The sequence below is a fragment of the Somniosus microcephalus genome, chromosome 22 (assembly GCF_052327205.1).
Source record: "Somniosus microcephalus isolate GS21.2 chromosome 22, FLI_Smic_1.0, whole genome shotgun sequence".
NCBI lineage: Eukaryota > Metazoa > Chordata > Chondrichthyes > Squaliformes > Somniosidae > Somniosus > Somniosus microcephalus.
Window position 1 is genome coordinate 5,259,696 of NC_141008.1, and position 25,695 is coordinate 5,285,390.

Here is a 25,695-nt window from a genome sequence, read left to right on the forward strand (position 1 = left end):
ACTCTCTGGGTGAAGAAATTCCTCCTCATTTCTGTCCTAAATGGCCTACCCCTTATCCTTAGACTGTAACCCCTGGTTCTGGACTCCCTGACCATCGGGAACATCCTTCCTGCATCTAGTCTGTCCAGTCCTGTCAGAATTTTATAAGTTTCAATGAGATCCCCTCTCATTCTTCTAAACTCCAGCAAGTATAAGCCCGATCGACCCAATCTCTCCTCATAGTCATTCCTGCCATCCCAGGTATCAGCCTGGTGAATCTTCGCTGAACTCCTTCCATGGCAAGAACATCCTTCCTCAGATAAGGCGACCAAAACTGCACACAATACTCAAGGTGTGGTCTCAGCAAGGCCCTGTACAACTGCAGCAAGACATCCTTGTTCCTGTACTCAAACCCTCTCGCTTCGAAGGCCAACATACCATTTGCCTTCTTGACCGCCTGATGCACCTGCACCTGCGACTGGTGCACAAGGATACCCAGGTGTCGTTGCAGTTCCCCTTCTCCCAATCTATTGCCATTCAGATAATAATCTGCCTTCCTGTTTTTGCCACCAAAGTGGATAACCTCACATTTATCCACGTTATATTGCATCTGCCATGCTTCTGCCCAATCACCCAACCTGTCCAAATCATCCTGGAGTTTCTCGGTATCCTCCTCACAGCACACATGTCCGCCCAGCTTTGTGTCGTCTACAAATTTGGAGATATTACATCTAGTTCCCTTGTCTAGATCATTAATATATATTGTGAATAGCTGGGGTCCAAGGACCAATCCCTGCGGTACCCCACTAGTCACTGCCTGCCACTCGGGAAAAGACCCGTTTATTCCAAGTCTTTGCTTTCTGTCTGCCAACCAGTTCTCTATCCAAGTCAAAATCTTGCCCCCAATCCCATGTGCCTTAACTTTACATGCTAATCTCTTATGCCGGACCTTATCGAAAGCCTTCTGAAAGTCCAAATACACCACATCCACTGGTTCTCCCTTATCTATTTTACCAGTTACATCCTCAAAAAATTCCAGTAGATTAGTCGAGCACGATTTACCTTTTGTAAATCCATGTTGACTTTGTCCGATCCTGTCACTGTTTTCCAAGTGCTCTGCTATTACATCTTTTATAATGGACTCTTAGCATTTTCCCCACTACCAATGTCAGGCTTACCGGTCTGCAATTCCCCGTTTTCTCTCTACCACCTTTTTTGAATAGTGGGGTAACATTAGCTACCCTCCAATCCATGGGTACTGTTCCAGATTCCATCGAATGTTGGAAGATGATCAGCAAAGCATCTACTATTTCTAGGGCCACTTCCTTAAGTACCCTAGGATATAGATTATCAGGCCCTGGGGATTTATTGGCCTGCAATCCCATCAATTTCCCTAACACCATTTCCCTACAAATACTGATTTCTTTCAGTTCCTCCCTTTCATCAGACCCTATGTTCCCCGACATCTCTGGGAGGTTATTTGTGTCCTCCTTTTTGAAGACAGAACCAAAATATGTATTTAGTTGGTCTGTCATTTCTTTGTTCCCCATTATAAATTGCCCTGATTCTGACTGCAAGGGACCTACGCTTGACTTCACCAATCTTTTTCTCTTCACCTATCTATAAAAGCTTTTACAGTCAGTTTTTATGTTCCCTGCAAGCTTACACTCATATTCTATTTTCCCCTTCTTAATTAATCCCTTTGTCCTCCTTTGTTGAATCCTAAACTGCTCCCAATCCTCAGGTTTACTGCTTTTTTCTGGCCAATTTATATGTCCTCTCCTTGGATCTTATGCTATCCCTAATTTCCCTTGTTCGCCACAGTTGAGTCACCTTTTTTGTTTTATTTTTATGCCAAACTGGGATGAACAAATTCTGTAGTTCATTCATGCGATCTTTGAATGTTTGCCATTGCCTCTCCACCGTCAACCCTTTTGAGTGACATTCCCCAATCAATCCTACCCAACTCGCGCCTCAGACCATCGTAGTTTCCTTTATTTAAATTCAGGACCATAGTCTCCGAGTCAACTACTTCATTCTCCATCTTAATGAAGAATTCGATCATATTATGATCACTCCGACCCAAGGGGCTTCGTACAACTGTAGCAGAGACAGTAAAATGTCAGGGTTTGGTATCGGCATCCACAACCAGGCCTCAAACCTTTAAGCTGGACATCCCAGGGTCCTCCTGCCCAATCCCAGGAGCTGCACTAATCCTGGTGCACGCCCACAACCTCCAAATTAACATCAGCCAAGGTGCTCTTCCAGCAGGATCCACATTAGTTCCACAGTCACAAGCTGGAGAGGAATATTAGTGCAGAAATCTCTCTCCCCCCACCTCGTGCTTGCCCCCTCCTCTCTGTCCCTCCCTCTTCCCATCCGCCGTCTCCTCCCCTGCCCCACTTGTGCTGTAGTAGCTGCATTGTCCGCTGCCTTTTAAATGAATCTAAAGCTATTTCTAATCGTGTTGTGTGCAATATCATTTAGGTGGAGGACATTACTCTGATTGAATTAGATATAGAATATGGAAATGAATCTGACTCATTGTAAACCTGTGAGTCAACTTAAACATGGATTCAGTCCAAATCCATTTATACTCCCCACCATCCCATGGGACTCTACAGTAAAATCAGTATTTAATACAGACTCTGATACTGTGCTGTAAAATTAGCCTCCAAACTCCTCTTCTGTTGGTGATTTAACCTTTCAGTTGTAGTTCTGTGTAAAGTTGGTTCTATTTTGTTTTAATTATATAAATCTCTCCTATAATTAAAAGGCCTAAACCAATATTACAATGAATTTTTACAGCAGGGCTTTAACACTAGGTACCAGCTGCACCTGAGCTGTGATCTTGAGGCTCATTCTGCCCCCCCCGCCCCGCCCCGCCCCGCCCCGCCCCAGCATTTCTGATTTGCGGTTTGAGGTTGAAACTGGTTCCCGGAATAGGGCTGGAAACGCAGTGCTGGGAAACCAGCTTGGGAAATAATTGAACATTTCTGGTTGGGGTCGGGGGGTGGGGAAATGGATGAAGGCCTCATTCTCTTGCACATCCTCTATCAACACATCCTTCCCACCAGATCCCAGACTTTCCCCCTCAGTTGCCATACCCCTCGTATAGCAAACAGCCCAGATACCAACCCTGCAGCCCAGGGCCACCCTCCATATCCAGGGATTTCTTCCTCCAGTGTTCCCAATCCCCAGCATCCTGTCTGCTGTTTCTAAATTCCACCATCAGCCTTGCACTTCTCCCAACTGCCCCAAACCGTGGCAGCCTTTCCCACTATTCCACCACCCCTCCATAAACTGGGGCATGGCTGCCAGCACCCAGGATCTCGCACATCCAGGGACGCCCCAGCCCCTGATGACAGCTCTCTGATGTGATTGGACCCCAGTACTAAGTGGGAAATTGAGGCCACAGGCTGGCTAATGGGGGAAAGATCTCACCTTGGAAAAGCAGCGATCCTCCCTTCGATCTATTTTCTTTTCTTTCCAGTTTTGAAGAAGGGTTTCGACCCGAAACGTCAACTCAAATTTCTCTCCACGGATGTTGCCTGACCTGCTGAGTTTTTCCAGCAATTTCTGTTGTTATTTTTGATGCTTTTCTGCAGCTGGGGCAGCACGGTGGCATAGTGGTTAGCACTGTTGCCTCACAGCTCCAGGGACCCGGGTTCGAATCCGGCCTCGGGCGACTGTCTGTGTGGAGTTTGCACATTCTCCCCGTGTTTGCGTGGGTTTCCTCCGGGTGCTCCGGTTTCCTCCCACAGTCCAAAGATGTGCGGGTTAGGTTGATTGGCTATGATAAATTGACCCTTAGTGTTAGGGGGATTAAATACGTGGGGTTACGGGGATAGGGTGGGATATGTGTTGATGTAGGGGTTACGGGGATCGGGGGTGGGATATGTGTCGGTGCAGACTCGATGGGCCGAAATGGCCTCTATCTGCACTGTGGGGTTTCTGTGATTCTGTGAGTAGAGGGAGTTTTACTCTGTATCTGGTTCTCGGTACCTGAAATGGGAAGAGTTCCATTCCCTGCCCATAACATCCCTCACCAAAAATAAAAGCACGATTTTTTACTTTGGGCATGGGAGATCTGTTGATAAGTACAAGTTACCCCTATTGCACACAATTCTTTCACATTGTTTGACTCCAGGCACGAGGAGTTAAGCTTGTGTATAGAGAAACCTAGAATTAAAAAAAAAAAGTTGTTTGTTTATGGGATGTGGGCATCACCAGCAAGGCCAGCATTTATTGCCCATCCCTAGTTGCCCTTGAGAAGGTGGTGGTGAGCCGCCGCCTTGAACCGCTGCAGTCCGTGTGGTGAAGGTACTCCCACAGTGCTGTTAGGGTGGGAGTTCCAGGATTTTGACCCAGCGACGATGAAGGATGGAGTGTGACTTGGAGGGGAACTTGGAGGTGGTGGTGTTCTCATGCTTCTGTTCACTCTGTACATTAACAATTTGGATATAGTGCTAGAGGGAATGGTGTCCAGATTTGCAGATGAGACTAAAACAGGAGGCATAGTAAATAATGCTGAGGACCAAAGGAAGCTGTAAGGAGTTATTGATAAAATGGTGAAATGGGTACACAGCTCCCCAGTACTCTGGAACCCCAGCTCCCCGCCCATCCACTTATATAAAGGTGTTCAATGTACAATTTCATCTTGTTTTTCAATTAATTCATTTTATTTCATTGGAATTTCTAGATAACTTTTAGAAGGCCTCATTCTCTTGCACATCCTCTATCAACACATCCCACCAGATCCCAGTACTCTTTCTCAGTTATTCCTATTTTTTCTTTCCTCTCTTCCCGTCCATCCCCCATTTACTCTATTTTACACATTTATTTTTAACCAATATTGCTTTTATTCCCAAAATATATCAGCGTACTGATAACTTCTCCATTACTCAATATATTCTCCTTACCAAATGACCCATTATGCACAAATATGCACACACAGTTTGAGCCTGAAAATACTACTAACTCGAGCTCAATCACGATAAATTAGTTCCCTTCATAATATATTGCATGTTCCACAGAATAAAACAGTTTAGCATCCAGTTCACTGAGTAATGCTACAAGAGTTCTGCTAGCATGGGGCAGCCACCACAGCCATCTTCCTTTGTGCTAGGTATGCCTGGCCTATTGGCACTTCAGTTAGAAGATCCTTTTTCTCCTTGACTGCAAACTCACTACAATTCCATGTGTGTCAGATTCCGGGTGATGAAGGAATGGGTACTCTTTCTCAGTTATTCCTATTTTGTCTTTCCCCTCTTCCCATCCATCCCCCATAAAGCACCATGGGATTCTTTCTGTTAAAGACACTATTAATGCAAGTTGTTATTGCTCATCTTTTATAGTACACTGTCCATCCATATTAGTCCTGCCAAAGTACATCACTTCACACTGCTCCGCATTGAACTCCACCTGCCATGTTTCTGCCCATTTCACCATCCTATGTCATCCTGAAGTCTACAACTATCCTCATCATGATCTACTACTTTGTCAAGTTTCGTATCATCTGCAAACTTTACTCTCTGCTCCCTACACCCGTGTCTAGGTCGTTTATAAAAACTGACCCTTGGGGAACACCACTGCAAACCACCTCCCAGTCAAAAAACATCCATCCACCACCACCACCCCCTGCTTCCTGTCACTGAGCCAATTCCGTATCCATACCGTCACTTTCCCCTTAATTCCATGGGCTCCTGCTCACACGCTTCAATTTTCAACAGGCATCACTGGCTGATTGAACCAGGCCCCCGGGGGCCAGTTGCAGCACTCCCAACTGTTGCTTCGGCTGAGAGAGGCACGCATCAAGAATTGAACCTGCAACCTTCCTGGTCGGAATCCACACTGGGCAGTGCATGTGCTGGCTGGAGAAGGGTGCTTGTTCACATGAGTTTTCACAAAAACAAAAACTCCCCAGAATGTCCAGGATTGTTGGGGATATTGCCAGGAAGCTGTAGCTTTCCTGTTTCTCTTCCCTCAATTCCCCCACCTCCAGAAAAAGATAGCTGTAGGTGCAGTTTTTCATTGCTGATGTATGTGGGAGTTGTCTGTCCCATCATTGCGTTGCTGTGATGGGCTAGCTGGTACGGAGGGAAACACGGGACAGCTGGATGTTGTCAGAGTTTGACTTGCTCGTTTACCCTTCTAGTTGTAGTGGCCTGCAGGTACTGCATGAAGTGGAGTGGAGCAGACAGCCAAGTTTTCTTTTAATTGCAAACCAGTTGTGCCAAAGTGGAAGACCGAAGCACATTTCCAACGATGTAGTGCAGAGTAAGGTGGTTTTGCTGTATAATCTAGGGTAACTGTTAACCTGATATTTTGGCTATGATTCAAGCTTCACATGAGCAGCATACAAACAATGGACCCCAGAATCTGCTTGTAGTTATCATTTATCCTCTTCCCTTGCCAGTCTGGAGCTGGAATGAAACATCAACAGTCTGTCTCTGTGAAGTAGACGAGTTTAAAACTAAACTTTAAATACATCCGTGTGGTTTGGGTATTATGGGAATGTCTTGTATCTCTACATTTATAGCTACAAAAATATTAACTTGCGCTACCCTTTAAGAACATAAATAGGAGCAGGAGTCGGCCATTTGGCCCCTCGAGCCTGCTCTGCCATTCAATAAGATCATGGCTGATCTTCTACCTCATCTCCACTTTCCTGCACTATCCCCATATCCCTTGAGTCCCTTAATATTCAAAAATCTATCGATCTCTGTCTTGAATATACTCAACGACTGAGCCTCCACAGCCCTCTGGGGTAGAGCATTCAAAAGCCAGGGCCCTATATAATTGCAGTAAGACATCTTTACACACATACTCAAATCCTCTTATAATAAAGGCCAACATCTTAAGCATGTGAGTTTTACAAAGATCTCACTCCTATGTAGGGTTGCAAAATTCTGGGAATTTTTAAAAGAGGAAACTTTCCATGGGAATTTTCAGGAATTTTGAGTTTTTTTGCACACTGATGGTTTTTGTCTCTGACCCTTATATTATCTTTGTCGTCAAAATAGACATACTGTTCCATACAAATAAAAACAGGCTTTCAAAACTTTATTTAGGTTATAATTTTGAACTTTATTGAACCCCCACAAAAAAGACCCATCTAAAATAAAATAAGAAGAGCGTCAGCTTATTTAGCCTGTAATTTGTCCTTATTTTGTCCCTTTGAGTCTTCTACTCATGAGTCTTCTGAGTCTTCTACTCCTCATTGCTCCTCCTGATTCTCTGACTCTGGCTCTGACGTGTCCATTTCCTCCTCTGTGTCAGTGTCTAGCTGTGTGGTGGACACTTCTGTATCTGGCTCAATAAGTTGTAGGTTCGCCCGGATAGCCACCAGTTTCTCCACTCTCTTGTTAGTCAGCCTGTTGCGCACCTTTGTATGCGTATTCCCAAAAAGTGACCAGTTTCGTTCAGAGGCCGCTGATGAAGGTGGGATTTGGAGTATCACCGATGCAATGGGTGACAGGGTCTCAGATGCACAAACTCCCTTCCACCAGGTATGTGCACTGATATGCTTGCATGATTCCCATATCCCGTCCCCATTCCAAAGACCTCGCTTGGTAGAGAACTTTGCCCACATCCAGATTGAGATGGTGTGAGAGGGTAGAAATCACACTGTAAGCGCTGTTGATCTGTTCTCCAGAAAGTATTGGTCTCCCAACATGCTTTGGGTCCAGCATGCATGCTGCAGCATGAATCGGCTTGACACAAAATTCTTGCCGCGTCTGTATGAATTGAACAATTGCCTTCTCCTCTGCTTTGAGCAGCGGGGGTGTGGGTAGGGCAATGCTGATTTGTTCTTTTAAATCAGTAAAAAGCCTGAGAACATCTGACAAGACAGCATCTCCTTCAATCTGAGCAATTGCAGATGCTACTGGTGAGAGTAGTTTAAGGCTGCTAACAACACTCCCAAAACACATCATCCAGCAGTATTTTCTTGATGGTGGTTTCCATATCCCCAGACTGGGATATTGCCATTTCTTGCAGCGACTCCTTACCCTCCAGAAGGCTGTTGTACATTATTACAACACCACCCCATCTAGTGTTGTTGGGCAGCTTCAGTGTGGTGTTCTTGTTCTTTGTCATTTGCTTGGAGTTGTAGGTTGCTGCAACTACCTGTTTTCCCCTGACATACTTAACTTGCTTGGCTCTCTTGTACAGTGCTTCCATGGTTCTCAAACCCATGATGTCCTTGAGCAGGTTAAGCCCATGAGCTGCGCACCCAATAGACGTAATATGAGGGTAGGCCTCCTCCACTTGAGCCCAAGCAGCCTTCATATTCGCAGCATTGTCAGTAACTACTGCAAAGACCTTTTGTGATCCAAGATCGTTGATGACCGCTTTCAGCTCATCAGCAATGTATGTGCCTGTGTGTCTGTTGTCCTTCGTGTCTGTGCTCTTGAAGAACACTGGGAGAGGAGTGGAGACGATGTAGTTTATGATGCCCTCCCCTCGTACATTTGACCACCCATCTGAGATAACTGCAACACAGTCTGCCATCGCTATCGTTTCTTTGAGCTTTCCTTGGACTCTGTTATACTCAGCCTCCAGCAAATAAGTAGACAAAGCATGTCTGGTGGGAGGACAGTGTGCAGGGCGAATAACATTGAAAAATCTCTTCCAGTACACATTGGCTGTGAGCATGAGGGGTGAGCCTGTTGCATATACAGCTCGAGCAAGGCACTCATCTGCATTCTTCTGGCTATGGTTATCCTATGTAGTGAAATAGAGGAAAGTGAAAGGCAGACAGAAATAAATGGTAAAAGGGTGAGGAACAAAAAACAAAGGGCCAAACTAATTCATAAAAAATGTGAGCATAAAAAAAGCCTGAGGGTTTTATACCTTAATGCGAGAAGCATCAGGAACAAGGTAGATGAATTAGCTGTGGAAATAGAGGTTAATAATTATGATCTAATTGGGATTACGGAAACATGGTTGCAGGGTGAGCAGGGCTGGGAGCTTAACATACAGGGGTATTCAGTATTTAGGAAGGATCGACAAAAAAGAAAGGGAGGAGGGGTAGCATTGCTAGTAAAAGAGGGGATAAATGCAATTGAAAAGAAGGATATTAACTCAGTTAATACAGAATCTATATGGGTGGAGCTAAGAAATAGCGAGGGGCGAAAAACATTAATAGGAGTGGTATATAGGCCTCCAAATAGTAAAATAGAGGTTAGGGAGGGCATCACGAGGGAAATTAGAGAAGCGTGCAATAAGAGCACAGCTGTCATCATAGGTGACTTTAACTTACATATAGATTGGACTAGCCTAATCAGTAAAAATAATGAGGAGGAGGAATTCCTTGAGTGTTTAAGGGATGGTTATCTGGATCAATATGTCGAGGAACCAACTCGGGAACAGGCTATATTGGACTGGGTACTGTGCAATGAGAAGGGACTAATCAGTAATCTTGTTGTACGGGGACCCTTGGGTCAGAGCGATCATAACATGATCGATTTCTCACTCGAAATGGAGAGCGAAGAAATTGACTCAGAGACTAAGGTCCTGAATTTAAACAAGGGGAATTATGATGCCATGAGACGGGAACTGAGTAGGTCTGATTGGACAACGTTCCTGGGAGGACTGGAGGTAGATAAACAATGGCAAACATTTAAAGATAGAATGACAAAATTGCAAAAATTGTTTATACCAATCTGGCATAAAAGGAAATCTAAAAAGGTGACTCAACCGTGGATAACAGGGGAAATTAGAGACAGCATAAAATCCAAAGATAGGGCGTATAAAATAGCCAAAAAAAGCGCCAGAGCGGAAGATTGGGAACAGTTTAAGATAGAGCAAAGGAGGGCAAAGGGCATGATCAAGAGGGGCAAAATAGCTTACGAAAACAAGCTGGCGGAAAATATAAAAACTAACTCCAAAAGCTTTTATAAATATATCAAAAGGAAAAGACTGGTGAAAACCAAAGTTGGTCCATTGCAGTCAGATACGGGGGAATATATAATGGGAAATAAGGAAATGGCAGATCAACTAAATGCATACTTTGGGTCAGTCTTTACGAAGGAAGACACAAAAAACCTCCCTGGGATATCGGGAAAAATAGGGACATTGGCAAAGGAGGAACTGACGCAAATCAATATCTCTAAGGATATGGTGTTAAGGAAGCTAAAGGGATTGAAGGTGGACAAATCCCCAGGGCCTGATAACATGCATCCTAGGGTACTGAAGGAGGTGGCCCTAGAGATAGCGGATGCACTAAGGATGATTTTTCAGAATTCATTAGACTCGGGAACAGTGCCGATGGATTGGAGGGTAGCTAACGTTACCCCACTATTCAAAAAGGGGGGTAGGGAAAAAGCAGGTAATTACAGACCTGTAAGCCTTACATCAGTTGTGGGCAAAATGCTGGAGTCCATCATTAAGGATGAAATAGCGGAGCACTTAGCAAATGGGGACAGGATAGGACAGAGTCAACATGGATTTACAAAGGGTAAATCGTGCTTGACTAATCTATTGGAATTTTTTGAGGGAGTAACTGGTAGAATAGATGGGGGAGAGCCAGTAGATGTGGTGTACCTGGACTTCCAAAAGGCCTTCGATAAGGTCCCACATAAAAGATTAGCATGGAAAATTGAGGCTCATGGGATAAAGGGGAAAGTTTTGGCGTGGATAGGGAACTGGCTGTCAGATAGAAAACAGAGAGTTGGAATAAACGGCTCATTTTCTGAATGGCAGGCAGTAACAAGTGGGGTACCACAGGGATCTGTCCTGGGCCCCCAGCTGTTCACAATTTACATTAATGACCTGGATCAGGGAGTCGGATGCAGCATTTCCAAATTTGCAGACGACACTAAACTAGGAGGGGGGGTGGGCTCAGAGGAAGAGACCAGGAAGCTCCAGAGCGATTTGGACAGACTGGGCGATTGGGCGGATAAATGGCAGATGCACTATAATGTGGACAAGTGCGAAGTTATCCACCTTGGGTGCAGGAACGGGAGGGCAAATTATTATTTAAATGGCAATAGATTGGGAGAGGGGGAAGTACAGAGAGACCTGGGTGTTCTTGTACACCAGTCACTGAAGGCGAGCATGCAGGTGCAACAGGCGGTCAAGAAGGCAAACGGTATGCTGGCCTTCATAGCAAAAGGGTTAGAATACAGGAACAGGGATACCTTGCTGCAGCTGTACAGGGCACTGGTGAGACCACACCTCGAGTACTGTGTACAGTTTTGGTCGCCTCATCTGAGGAAGGATGTTCTTGCCATGGAGGGGGTGCAGCGGCGATTCACCAGGCTGATACCAGGAATGGCGGGAATGACCTATGAGGAGAGACTATGTAGTTTAGGGATGTACACACTGGAGTTTAGAAGATTGAGAGGGGACCTCATAGAAGTGTATAAAATTCTGACAGGTCTAGACAGACTGGATGCAGAAGGAATGTTTCCCTTGGCGGGTGAGAACAGAACTAGAGGACATAATTTAAGGATAAGGGCTAAACCATTTAGGACAGAGATGAGGGGGAATTTCTTCACTCAGAGAGTGGTGAACCTGTGGAACTCATTGCCACAGAGGGCAGTGTACGCCAGCTCATTAAATATATTTAAGAGGGAATTAGATATATTTCTACGGGCAAAAGGGGTTAAGGGTTACGGAGAGAAGGCGGGGACGGGATACTGAATTAAAGGATCAGCCATGGTCTCATCGAATGGCGGAGCAGGCACGAAGGGCCGAATGGCCTACTCCTGCTCCTATCTTCTATGTATCTATGTATCTATGTATCAAAGAACCTTCCAAGTGGGCCAGGAGTTGCTGATGATCAGGAGCCTGATGCTGAATGAGAACCATCATCTTGAATGGAAGCAGAGGAACTCTGGGCTGACTGCTGTGAGCTTTGAGTGAAGTTGTTGCATTTGGATAAATGCTGCTGCATCTTTGTGGCATTCTTTACATATGGCTTTCTACAGTGTTTGCACATGTACACAGTCTTTCCATCTTTAATGCCTGGGGTAAAATCCTTCCACACATCCGACGGTAAACGTGGCATTGTTCTATGCAGAGAAATAAAGGGCATTCATCTCTGTGTCGAACTGCGGTCGATCAGCACGATTGCAACAGGGTGAGTACATTTTTGCTGATGCTCCATGTGATGGAAGCATGACCTGTACACACACGACGCTACATCACCAATAGTGTATTATTTTGTATATTTTAAATTGAAGGACAACAGAGTTCAACAAGTAACTGGTTTATTTGGTATAAAGTCTGATTTACTTACTGCATCATCACAACATCAGCAGAAAACAAAATGACTTCCCTCAGGACCCCTAACCTGGATCTTAAAAAAACTACAGCAGTCTTACAGATGCCTGCAGGCCAATCACAATTCGATATGCAAATATTACAAATAGAGGGAGCTAATCGCTCATCCACTCATCCAACCAATCGGGACACATTTGTTCACAGTCACACACAAAACTTGTAATTATTAAAACAAGCCAAGTAAGAAGATAAACATATATTGATTAAGAAATTCCTTAATAATTAAGATTCCATCTCTGTTAGTAATTTTAAGAGAGGACCTGTGGGGAAAAAAAAAAAAGAAAGAAATACAAAAAAAACAATATTATGCTAGCATGTGCTTTTTTGGGCAAAATTCCCAAGCTAAACTTCCCGTGGAAAATTACTGGAAATTTACCGGAAACTTTCCACCCCTTTGCAACCCTACTCCTATGGTTGAGTTAGCCAGTCTGCTTGACTTGTGGAGGTAGGATTTGATCTCCTTGCTGGTTATGATGACTTCACCTATATTTGTACAAGGACCCTTTCCTACTAGTGAAAGTACTGTTTGTGCTTATTGGTTTTAGCCATTCATCTCTGAAATGTTCTATATTGCATCAGTCTTGGGCTTTCTTGCTTATGCAATGAATAGGTGATTGGCAAAAGAACCAAAGGTGACATGAGGGAAAAACCTTTTTGCGCAGCGAGTGGTTATGATCTGGAATGTACTGCCTGAAAGGGCAGATTCAGTCGTGGCTTTCAAAAGGGAGTTGGATAAGTACCTGAAGGAAAAGAATTGGCAGGGCTACGGGGGAGTGGGCCTAGCGGAAGTGCTCTTGCAGAGAGCCGGCACGGGCCGAATGGCCTCATTCTGTGCTGTAACCATTCTATGAACAGGAAATCTTGAGGCTCCCCCCCTCCTTCCCAATGATCTCTTGTCTCTCCCAAAGGCTCCGCTGAATGGGATGTGAACTCGTTCAATTAACTCCTTTTTAGAATTATGCCTTTAATCTGGAGTACGCGGGACTCCCGGCCTGATCTGTAGATTGGTCCAATTTTAAAGCCGCATGTCACTGTAATGCTAACGATTTAATTTCTGGACGGTGCCTGGCAGGTTACACCATGCGTCTTTTATAATGTTGCTTTCTGGAGAATCAAGAGTGTGCCAATGGGCTAGTTTGTGCTGTTTTCAGAAGAGCTTGCTATCTTCACACAATTTGGGATAGAACATTAAAGTATGGTGTGTGATTCTGTTACAGCACAGGAGGCCATTCGGCCCATCGTGCCTGTGCCGGCTCTTTGAAAGAGCTCTCTAATTAGTCCCACTCCCTCGCTCTTTCCCCAGAGCCCTGTGACTGTTTCCCCTTCAATTATTTATCCAACTCCCTTTTGAAAGTTACTATTGAGTCTGTTTCCACCGCCCTTTCAGGCAGCGCACTCCAGATCATCATAACACGCTGCGTAAAATAAATTCTCCTCCTCTCCCCTCTGGCTCTTCTGCCAATTACTTGAAGCCTGTGCCCTCTGGTTACTGACTCTTCTGCCCGTAGAAACAGTTTCTCCTTATTTACTCCATCAGAACCATTTATGATGCAACATAAATGCATCTAGCGACCATGTTAAGACATTGAAACATTCTTGTGGGACTTGGTAGTGCTTATTAGAAGTGTGACTGTTCTCTGACTCAGAACTGTATCGCAGAATTTACAGGCGATGATTCAGCCCATATAGCCCTGCCCAATGTATATGTATTTTTTTAATTCATTTTTATGCGATGTGGGCATCGCTGGCAAAGCCAGCATTTATTGCCCATTCCTAATTGCCCTCGAAAAGGTGGTGGTGAACCGCCTTCTTGAACCGCTGCAGTCTGTGTGGTGAAGGTACTCCCTCCCTAACAGCACTGTGGGAGTTCCAGGATTTTGACCCATTAACGATGAAGAATCGGCGATATACTTCTAAGCCAGGATGGTGTGTGACTTGGAGGTGGTGGTGTTCCCATGCGCCTGCTGCCCTGTCCTTCTAGGTGGTAGAGATCGTGGGTTTGGGAGGTGCTGCTGAACAAGCCTTGGCGAGTTGCTGCAGCGCATCTTGTAGATGGTACACACTGCAGCCACGGTACGCCGGTGGTGGATGGGGTGCCAATCAAGTGGGCTGCTTTGTCCTGGATGGTGTCGAGCTTTCAGTGTTGTTGGAGCTGCACTCATCCAGGCAAGTGAGAGTATTCCATCACACTCCTGACTTGTGCCTTGTAGATGGTGGAAAGGCTTTGGGGAGTCAGGAGGTGAGACACTCGCCGCAGAATACCTAGCCTCTGACCTGCTCTTGTTGCCACAGTATTTATGTGGCTGGTCCAGTTAAGTTTCTGGTCAATGGTGACCCCCCAGGATGTTGATGGTGGGGGATTCGGCGATGGTAATGCCATTGAATGTCAAGGGGAGGTGGTTGTTGGAGCTGGTCATTGCCTGGCACTTCTGTGGCGCGAATGTTACCTGCCACTTATCAGCCCAAGCCTGAATGTCGTCCAGGTCTTGCTGCATGCGGGCATGGACTGCTTCATTATCTGAGGAGTTGTGAATGGCACTGAACACTGCAGTCATCAGCGAACATCCCCACTACTGACCTTATGTTGGAGGGAAGGTCATTGATGAAGCAGCTGAAGATGGTTGGGCCGAGGACACTGCCCCGAGAAACTCCTGCAGTGATGTCCTGGGGCTGAGATGATTGACCTTCAACCACCACAACCATCTTCCTTTGTGCTGGGTATGACTCTAGCCAGTGGAGTGTTTTCACCCGATTCCCATTGACTTCAGTTTTACTCGGGCTCATTATGTAAATTGGGCACGTTATCACTGGAAAAGAGAAGGTTGAGAGGTGCTGTTTTTAGGATTCTGAAGGGACTCGATAATATCGACCATGACAAACTATTTCACCTTGTCAGGATCAGTACCACCAGAGGCCACGGCCTGCGCTTGAAGCGGAGGGGGGGTAAATTCAAAACCAATCTGTGGAAATATTTCAGTGAGCGAGTGAGCAATCTATGGAACAGGCTTCCTAGGGAGACGCTGGAAGCAGTTGGTATTGATTCATTTGTGCAGATTAGATAGATTTCTTTCAGTAAATAATAATCTGGGATCCAGTATCTGTTATTTGAGACATGACGTGTGGTGAGTGTGGCGTCGCTCGGGAGGAACAGGTGACTTTGGACCTCTGGTTCCCAAAGCTCTCCACCACTGGGAGTTTTCCTCACCTCATGTCTGGGTCTGTTGTAGACTCATTGACAGAGATTGATCGCTGTGATTAGACAGTAACTCCATTATCATCGTGCGATGGTAGAAGACGAACCAGATGGGCCTTGGTCTTTTTTGTCTGGCTTTTTTCCTATGTTCCTGTGTGTTCCCAGCTCTGAATACAGTATTCGCCAAAATATTGGGAGCCCTTGGTACCCCTTCAAAAACAAGAGTATGAGCTTTCAGAGGAGTTTAGGAATCCGTTGGATCATGCCCGTCCTTATCTGCTTTCATGAAAAACAGCAGGCAAAATCTGGATTGGCTCCAGGATCTAGTGAGTCATTGATAAATGCTGCATTTATGTCATTAGAACCAAAATTCCAGAGTAAGAATGAAGAAATACTTCATGCTTATATGGGCATATTGTGCACCATTTCGTGTACATTTTCAATGCCACACGCTCACCATAACGTGCCAGTTCCCAGGAATTGAATGGGCTTTGCGTATTGAGTCCCTCGCATATTTGTAGGTTTTTTCTGCTGTTTCCCATGAAAGGTTGTTTTTACCAGATCCCCTACTGTGCAGTCCTGGTAAGGAACTCTTGTTTATGAGAATAGGAATTCTCTCATTATTCCCATTTATATTGCACTGTTAATAGATGTGGGGCTCTGTTTGGTGGCAGCACTGTAAGATAGACAAGGTCATACAGATGCCTACAGAGCATGTAGAGCTGGCACAAGAAGTGGTTTCACCTTGTGCCCACAGGTGGAAAACACACGAGTGTTACCGACATTATTGGCCATTCTGCCCATCGTGCCTGTAGAGCTAGCCACTTAATCCCACTCCCCTGCTCTTTCCCCATAACCCTGTCATTTTTTTCCCTTCAAGTATTTATCCAACTCCCTTTTGAAAAGTGATTATTGAATCTGTTTTCGCCGCCCTTTCAGGCAATGCATTCCAGATCACAACAACTCACTTTTTTATCAATACAGCATGTTTCCCCGTGTTGTCACTGGCTCGTTTGCCAATCACCTTAAACCTGTGCCCTCTGGTTACAGACCTTTCTGCCACTGGAAACAGTTTCTCTTTATTTACTTTATCAAAACCCTTCATGATTTTGAACACCTCTATTAAATCTCCCCTTAACCTTCTCTGCTCTGAGGAGAACAACCCCAGCTTCTCCAGCCTCTCCACATCACTGAATTCCCTCCTCCCTGGTACCATTCTGGTAAATCTCCTCTGCACCCTCTCCAAGGTCTTGACATCCTTCCTAAAGTGCGGTGCCCAGAATTGAACACAACACTCCAGCTGGGGTCTAACTGGTGATTTCTAAAGGTTTAGCACAACTTCCTTGCTTTTGTACTCTATTCCTCTATTAATAAAGCCAAGGATCCCATATGCTTTAACAGCATTCTCTGTACAGCGTTCTCATATCCTATCTATAATGGGATACCCAGAATTATACACCATACTCTGCCCCAACTAATGTCTTGGAAAATCAGTATCACTTTGTTGCTTTGATATTCTGTGCCCCTGTAAAACCTAGAATCCATTTGTCTTTGCTCCCGCCTTTACAGCGCTAACAATCCACACCCCTAGATCTCTCTGTTCTTCCACTCAGGTTCTCATCGTTTAGGGTATACTTTCACTATTCTTTTTCCAAAAATGTACGACACATTTCGCTGCACCTGCAAGCCTGCTCTGCTAACCTGTGCGTTCTCCTGCAGTCTTCCTCAGTGTACCATGTCTCCCAGTTTTGGTATCAGCAAACATCAATATCATTCCTCTTGTGCCTATGTCCAAATCCATGATATAAATAGAAGAGAGAGGGGCCGACTTCCCACCAATCTAAGAAACAACCGTTTACTCTTACTCTGGTTTCTGACCTTTAGCCATCTCTTTATCCAAGGGCTAGATGACCTTTTATTAATAAGAGTCTCTTGTGTGACACCGTATCAAAGTCTTTCTGAAAATCCACAAATCCAACATCCATTTTATTTTGATTTCCTCAAAACAAAATTCTGTTAAATTAGTCAAGCATGATCTGCCCATTGTAAATGTGTACCGACTCGCCTGATTGCCCCATACCGCAATACACGCTCACCAATTCCATCCGATGTTACGCTGAGGTGAGACTAACCAACTCATCCTCCTTTTGAACAAGGCTGCAACATTTCCCAATCCTTTGGCACAATTCCTATTTCTAGTGATGTCTGGAGAATGCTGGTTAGTGCCTCCACTAACCCCCCCCGGGATTCTTCACCGCTATTTGTGGTTGGGCATTTCATGTCCTACTAGGCTTTGTTTTTTTCAAAAACAAGTCATTCTCTCTTTCCCCCCCCCTATAGTAACTGAGCTGAAATACTTATGAACATCTTTGCCAGTCCCTCAATGGAGCAACTCCCTTTGGACGCTCTCCCACTGGCTTTTCCACAAACACAAGACGACTCCTTTGTTGCTCAGTGATCTTGGCCTTTCTTTGACTATCCTGTCATATATGCTGATAAAACCTGTTGCTGTTTCTTTTTATATTGATGGCCAGTTTCCTTTCACAACACCCTCTTGGCTTTGCTAGTCTCCCTTTCTATAAGAAATATAACAACTCGAGTTATTTGTAACTGGGACGCAAGTCCAAGCCTGGTCCGGGCCGTGTGAACATTATTAGCTGGACACTGGCAGCTGTATCTGCTACTGATTAATGTTGAATCTGAAACCAGCATCAAGGAGCTCTTGTGCAGGTCTCATTAATCTACACCCAATTTTGTTTTTTAAAAACAATTCATTAATAATGGATAGGAATTATACCCTGTCTCTGGTTCCAGTTTCCCTGTATTGGAATGGCCTGTTTCTGTGCTGTATATTCTCAGTAATATACATAGTAAATGTGACTGTACGCCAAATTCATTGGTGTCAGCAAATGGAAGGTTGTGGGCAGTTTTTAATTTGTTACCATGAGTTTGAGTTATGCTATCTGCTGGAACATACACGGTTCCTTTCCAGTGGTTTGTGTTGAACTCCGTTCCTGTCGGCATCGTTCAGGTTGTGGGAGCACTAGACGAGGTCTGTGCGCGGGGTGGGGTGGGGGACCCGAGGCCTGTGCGGGGGGGGGTGGGGGAGGCCTGTGCGGGGCCTTCTAGTGGTCAGGCTTGCTATCTCTAGCCCAGGAATTCAATTATATCCTGATAATACACAATATACTAACATCACTAACTCTGATTACTCATTTACATATTCAAAATGGGCAACTCAGTATTGCCTTTGGTAGGATGTGGTAATAGGAACGGATAGTAGTGGCGATTGAGGCAGTGTGGCTGAACGGACAGGACTGGGCGTAGGACTGGGGTGATGGCGTGTGGAAGCATTGGGGGGAAAGGGTTTCGGGGTCTGGTAGAGTGGGAGAGCGTATCATTTACCTGCAATAATTAGTTAGTCCTTTTTATTTTATTACCATTAATTTAATTTCGTGTATTGCAATTCAAGATGGAAAGTAATTTGTGTAATATACAAATATTCCTTCGTACTGAAATAAAAGGAGTGTATTTCAGTGATGTGTGGTTTGGTGTTTGGATGTGAAGTTGGGCACTGAATGTTAGCGAGAACATTGAAGGGTGCTTCAAGTGTGGTGCTGCAGACAGACATTGGACACTGATTGATTGAAGTAGAAGGACCAATGAAGGGGGATCTTGAACTGGCACAAGAAAAGCTGAGACTTGTTCTCATGAGAAAAATTACCATTGTGTAACGTTGAGTGACCAAAGTGCATCTTCCAAGCCTGCTGGGATGCTCTAGAAATGCAAGTTCTCCTCGTGTGTGTGCTTATTACTTCAGGGTCACAAGGAGAATCGGTGGTGGATAATCAGGAAAGGTTGATAGTAACTTAGATCAAGAAAAAAGGCAAAGAGCATGATTGAATGATGTGCTGGGCAGGTGTAATATTGACTGTTGCCCTCCTATGCAGACACCAGAAAATATGGAGTGCACTAATTGTTTGCCAACCAGGGTAATGTTCAAGGGAATCATCAAACCTGGTTATATGCTGCCAGTTACAGAATATAAAAGAACAGAAAGTAAAACTCAGTGATTCACCATCCTTGTAGGGTGTTTGAGAAGTAATCAGAAGTACTGAAGTGTGCTGTGAAATAACAGCAAATACAGGCTTAGTAAAACACGGTGTGAGAGATTGCCCATTAACCACAAGATGTTGCCTAGGTGACAAATTAGATTTAAAAAAATTCATTCATAGGATGTGGGCGTCGCTGGGCAAGGCCAGCATTTATTGCCCATCCCTAGTTGCCCTGGAGAAGGTGGTGGTGAGCTGCCTTCTTGAACCGCTGCAGTCCGTGTGGTGAAGGTATCCCACAGTGCTGTTAGGGAGGGAGGGCGTGCCAGGATTTTGACCCAGCGACGATGAAGGAACGGCAATATATTTCCACGTCAGGATGGTGTGTGACTTGGAGGTGGTGGTGTTCTGCACCTGCTGCCCTTGTCCTAGGTGGTAGAAGTTGCGGGTTTGGGAGGTGCTGCCAAAGAAGCCTTGGCGAGTTGCTGCAGTGCCTCTTGTAGATGGTAGATGCTCTGCTATAAGTAAGAATAAGTATTTTTGCAATGGCTCTGTCTTCAGATTAGATTTTCTGCTGCTTCTGAGTTCCCATTATAATTTATATCAGCATTGAGTGGTAATAATCAATTTGAACGCATTGAAGTTTGGCTGCTGAATTCCATTTCTGCAGGAGCTGAGAGCTGACTGGGACCTTATTTATTGAGAATGAAATTCATAACCAGTAAAGTAATTTTTTAGCTGCTGTTTTGTCTGTTTCAGTTGGTTACGTTGAGCGATTTGGATGCGGTTCACTTCCATTATAGTTACTCGAATTGGGCTGTTACCAAGTCTCTCTTGTTGGAACAGAAAAGTCATCTGGGTCAACTGCAGTCTTGACCCACAACAGTTGTATGTGCTACATGTTGCTATCCAGGACTTTTAAAATAATTCTCGATGTGAGTGTCACTGGCAAGGCCAGCATTAATTTGTCCCACTGTTGGTTGTCTGGAGAAGATGGTGGTGGGCTGCCTTGAACCGCTGGCAGTTTTAATACAACAGGGGTTTGCTAGGCTACTTCAGAGGGCACAAGATTCAACCACTTTGGTGTGGGAATGGAGTCACACGTAGACCAGACCGGGTAAGGATGGCAGGTTACCTTCCCTAAAGGACATTAGTGAACGAGTTGGGTTTTTACACAGGATTACATCGGATATACTGCACAGAAATAGGCCATTCGGCCCAACCAGTCCATGCCGGTGTTTATGCTCCACTCGAGCCTCCTCCCGTCTTTCCTCATCTAACTCTATCAGCGTAACCCTCTATTCCCTTCTCCCTCATATGCTTGTCTAGCCTCCCCTTAAATGTATCTATACTATTTGCTTCAACCACTCCCTGTGGTAGCGAGTTCCACACTCTCATCACTCTTTGGGTAAAGAAGTTTCTCCTGAATTCACTATTGGATTTCTTGGTGACTATCTTATATTGATGGCCTCTAGCTATGCTCTTCCCCACAAGTGGAAACACTCTCTCTCCACTTGATTTGCCCATTCTGCAAGTTTATTAATGTCCTCCTGTAATTTATTGCAGTCCTCCTCAGTATTGGCTATCCCCCCCCCCCCCCCCCCCCAAAATTTGGTGTCATTCACAATTTTTTCCCGTAGTCTGACAGACTCGTGGTCACTTTTACTGATACCAGCTTTTTATTTCCAAATTTTTTAAAAACTGAATTTGAATTCTCAGACTGACTTGGTGGGATTTGAACTTGCGTTCTCTAGATTGTTAGTCTGGAAACATAACTCCTACACTACTGTACCACCATAGGAGCAGGAGGGAGGAATCTCACTTGGTTCCTGTTTCACTGTGTGTTGCTATCTCTTTGACTAGATTCAAGTTGGTCAAGTCTCCCTTTAAAGATGCCTGTCACAGCAGTGCAGACAAACTCTTAAGGTGTGCAAGCAGCTCCCTAGTTGACGTATTTTTCCACCTGTTATGATTAGAGATTTCCAATTTTATGCTTGCTACAGATGGTTGCTCAGTTTGAATTGCAGATATCATTATAGAATAATGGCTCACTAGAGGCCTGTAATGTGATAGATGTCTGACCAATAGTATTGATCCAGCAGGGGTTCCAGTTTCAAATGGAAAGTCTACTGAACTGCAGAACTTCGTACCTCCCCAAGCTTACCACCCTCCTCATCCTTCTCAAAGACAATGATGCAGTCCCAGTTCGAAGGGGACCAGTGCTCTTTACAATGCCTTAATGTTTGTCTCTCTTTGTTGCAGGGGTGGCCGATGGCGTTGGAGGATGGTGGGATTACGGTGTGGACCCGTCCCAGTTTTCCACTACGCTGATGCAAACTTGTGAGCGGCTTGTTCAAGAAGGACTATTTATTCCCAGCAACCCTGTGGGTATCTTGACGGCCAGTTATAATGAGATGCTCCAGAACAAGGCTCCATTGCTGGGTTAGTGAAAATTTGTTTCTTGGTGATGAGAAGGAAACCTAGCTGTAAGACTAAAACCCCAAATATTGATGGATGTTTGCATATCAAAAGAAATCTATCTGCACAATGACTGTGTGTCCGTAAGGGTGAGCAGGGATCCTAAGTACTCAATTATTAATTGCCAGAGATTTAAACTACATCAATGCTCAAGTCATTTTTAACAATATTAAATCGATTAATTTCTACACACCAATTATTGTTTGGGTTTATGGTGACTTTTTGGATTCGATTGAACCAGACAAATTGGGCTATTTTGGTGATTTTGAATGTGGAGTGTGGTAGTTATTTGAATGCACTTTCTAAAACTAATTTGCCTGGAATTTCGACTCGTGTAACAGCAGAATCTGTGTGAAGCGAGATGAAATAAGAACATAAGAAGTAGGAGCAGGATTGGCCATACGGCCCCTCGGGCCTGCTCCACCATTCAATAGGATCATGGCTGATCCGAACCTAGACTCACGTCCACTTCCCTGCCCGCTCCCCGTAACCCCTAATTCCCTTATCAGCTAGGAAACTGTCTATCTCCGTTTTAAATTTATTTAATGTCGCAGCTTCCACAGCTCTCTGAGGTAGCAAATTCCATCGATTTACTACCCTCAGTGAAGAAGTTTCTCCTCATCTCAGTCCTGAAACGGCAGCCCCTTATTCTAAGATTATGCCCCCTAGTTCTAGTCTCACCCATCAGTGGAAACATCCTCACCGCATCCACCCGATCAAGCCCCCTCACAATCTTAAATGTTTCGATAAGATCGCCTCTCATTCTTCTGAATTCCAATGAGTAGAGGCCCAACCTACTCGACCTTTCCTCATACATCAACCCCCTCATCTCTGGAATCAACCGAGTGAACCTTCCCTGAACTGCCTCGAGAGCAAGTATATCTTTTCTTAAATATGGAAACCAAAACTGTACGCAGTATTCCAGGTGTGGCCTCACCAATACCTTGTATAACTGAAGCAAGACTTCCCTGCTTTTATACTCCATCCCCCTTGCAATAAAAACCAAGATTCCATTGGCCTTCCTGATCACCTGCTGTACCTGCATACTAACCTTCTGTGTTTCATGCACCAGATCTCTCTACTGTAGCACTTTGCAGTTTCTCTCCATTTAGATAATAACTTGCTCTTCGATTTTTTCTGCCAAAGTGCATAACCTCACACTTTCCAACATTATATTCCATCTGCCAAATTTCTGCCCACTCACTTAACCTGTCTATGTCCTTTTGCAGGTTTTTTATGTCCTCCTCACTCACTGCTTTCCCTCCCATCTTTGTATCGTCGGCAAACTTGGATATGTTGCACTCGGTCCCCTCCTCCAAATCGTTAATATAGATTGTAAAGAGTTGGGGTCCCAGCACTGACCCCTGCGGAACACCACTAGTTACTGATTGCCAACCCGAGAATGAACCATTTATCCCAACTCTCTGTTTTCTGTTAGATAGCCAATCTTCCACCCATGCCAGTATATTACCCCCAATCTTGTGATTTTTTATCTTGTGCAGTAATCTTTTGTGTGGCACCTTGTCAAATGCCTTTTGGAAGTCCAAATACACCACATCCGCTGGTTCCCCTTTATCCACCCTGTTTGTTACGTCCTCAAAGAATTCGAGCAAATTTGTCAAACATGACTTCCCCTTCATAAAACCATGCTGACTCTGTCCGATTAAATTATGCTTATCCAAATGTCCTGTTACTGCTTCCTTAATAATGGACTCCCAACATTTTACCAACCACAGATGTTAGGCTAACTGGTCTATAGTTTCCAGCCTTTTGTCTACCTCCCTTTTTAAATAAGGGCGTTACATTAGCAGTTTTCCAATCTGCTGGGACCTTTCCTGAATCCAGGGAGTTTTGGAAAATTACCACCAATGTATCCGCAATCCCTACCACTATTTCTCTCAAGACCCTAGGATGTAGGCCATCAGGTCCAGGGGATTTATCCGCCTTAAGTCCCATTATCTTACCGAGTACCATCTCCTTAGTGATTTTAATCGTGTTTAGCTCCTCCCCCCCCATAGCCCCCTGTTTGTCCAGTGTTGGGATATTTTTAGTGTCCTCTACTGTAAAGACCGATACAAAATATTTGTTCAGCGTTTTTGCCATCTCCATGGTCCCCACTACTACTTTCCTGGTCTCATCCTATAAGAGACCAGCATTCACTTTAGCCACCCTTTTTCTTTTTATATAACTAGAAACTCTTGCTATCTGTTTTTATATTTTTGCTAGTTTACTTTCATAATCTATCTTCCCTTTCTTAATTAATAGTGCTAAAGTTTGTGGAATTTTAAGCGCAGGTGATTTGCACCCATAACCACTTTATGCTTGAGTATTTGCAACCTTTTACACTGGTTCAAAAGTCCCTTCACCCAAAGCAGTCCCTGGCAACAAAACTAGCCAGGCCCCAAGGTTCAAAAGGTAAGTTTCCATTGATTGCGTCCATTGAGGAAGTTTCATCACATTGTGCCCAGATTCTTGGGCACCCATGGTACAGTAATGTGAATCCGGCTTTAATCCTGACATGCAGTGATCAGCAGTCAATTCAAGCACTGGCTGTTTCTTCAGCTGCTAAAAATACTTCAACAAATCCCTTTACATTTCAGTCAGTTGATCTTTGTACATAACACCTCTTGACCAGAGAGAGTTAATTCAATTATCACACTGCTCAGATTAAAAATTACTTGCTTCTCTTGCATATTTTAAGGGCAAATTTATTTGCACACTGCTCAAGAATGAGTAAAATGCAGTATTGCCAACTCTTGCGAATTAATTGCGATTTTTAATGAAAATTTAACCTAACTCATGATCTCGTGATTCAACTCTGAAAACTCATTTTTCCTACTGTATTAAACTTTGTCACACCTCCTGTGATTGGCTGCTGCTGGAACATGTGGGTTAGGTCAGGGGTTCTCAACCGGGGGTCTGCCAGAAGATTTCGGGGGTCCGCGAGTTGGTTTGTCCCATTAGTAGTCTCCCACGGGTTGGTTTTTCCCATCTGAAGTCTCCCCTGCTCCCTTGTGTAATGAGATGATTGGACTAGTCTCGGATCCAAAGATTGTGCAGCCGCAGGTTCTCGCTGTTGGACACCATTTGCACTGTGGTTGGGCGAGTTCCTCTGCATATCACTGGCTTCTATGGATTTATCTCCAAGTTTTTTTTTGATTGCTTCTACGTTCATAGACATAGCCCGCTCACTGCTTTTAACTATTAAAGAAAATAGAGAGAGAATTAGAACTTAAGTTGAGGGCGGGAAAATCCGCCAGTTAGTCCAGTGTTGTGTGGGCCGAGTTAGCCTTCCTTTCAACCCTTTTCTTTCCCCTCGTGCGGAGTCGCTGTGTCAGTTAGAAGCCGGTCGTGCAGTTGAAAAGTAGAAAGAAGTGCAGGACCAGGATGTCACTCTTCTTTGACGTAAATCATAAGACTAAGTTGTGTAAAAAGTGCCTAGACCTGATTTTTGGGTCTCGTGCAGGGCTTGACACACAGCCTGTGCTGTGCTGCTGGCCTGGAAATATTTTTGAGTACCTATCTGCTTGAAACCGGAGGTGTCAAAGGCACCAGAAGAGACAGGACAACCAATAATGGTGGGACTGGAGCTGGGACATGATTCGAACAGCAGTCAAAAAAAAAAAAAAGTATGTTCCAGACCGCTCTCTGTGACCACCGGAGAAATGTAAAACAAATTAGGTGAGCAAATCTTTTTCCAGG

The 25,695-nt window shown here is 44.6% G+C and overlaps 1 protein-coding gene across 2 annotated transcripts in view; it reads left to right on the plus strand.

Moving 5' to 3' along the window:
- LOC147102006 (protein phosphatase PTC7 homolog) overlaps nt 1–25,695 on the plus strand; it is a 143,590-nt gene that overhangs the window by 24,173 nt on the left and 93,722 nt on the right. For both annotated transcript variants that reach the window (XM_085964137.1, XM_085964136.1), the window contains exon 2: nt 21,778–21,957. In XM_085964137.1, the coding sequence (XP_085820263.1) occupies nt 21,778–21,957 (180 nt within the window). The remainder of the gene's footprint in view (nt 1–21,777; nt 21,958–25,695) is intronic.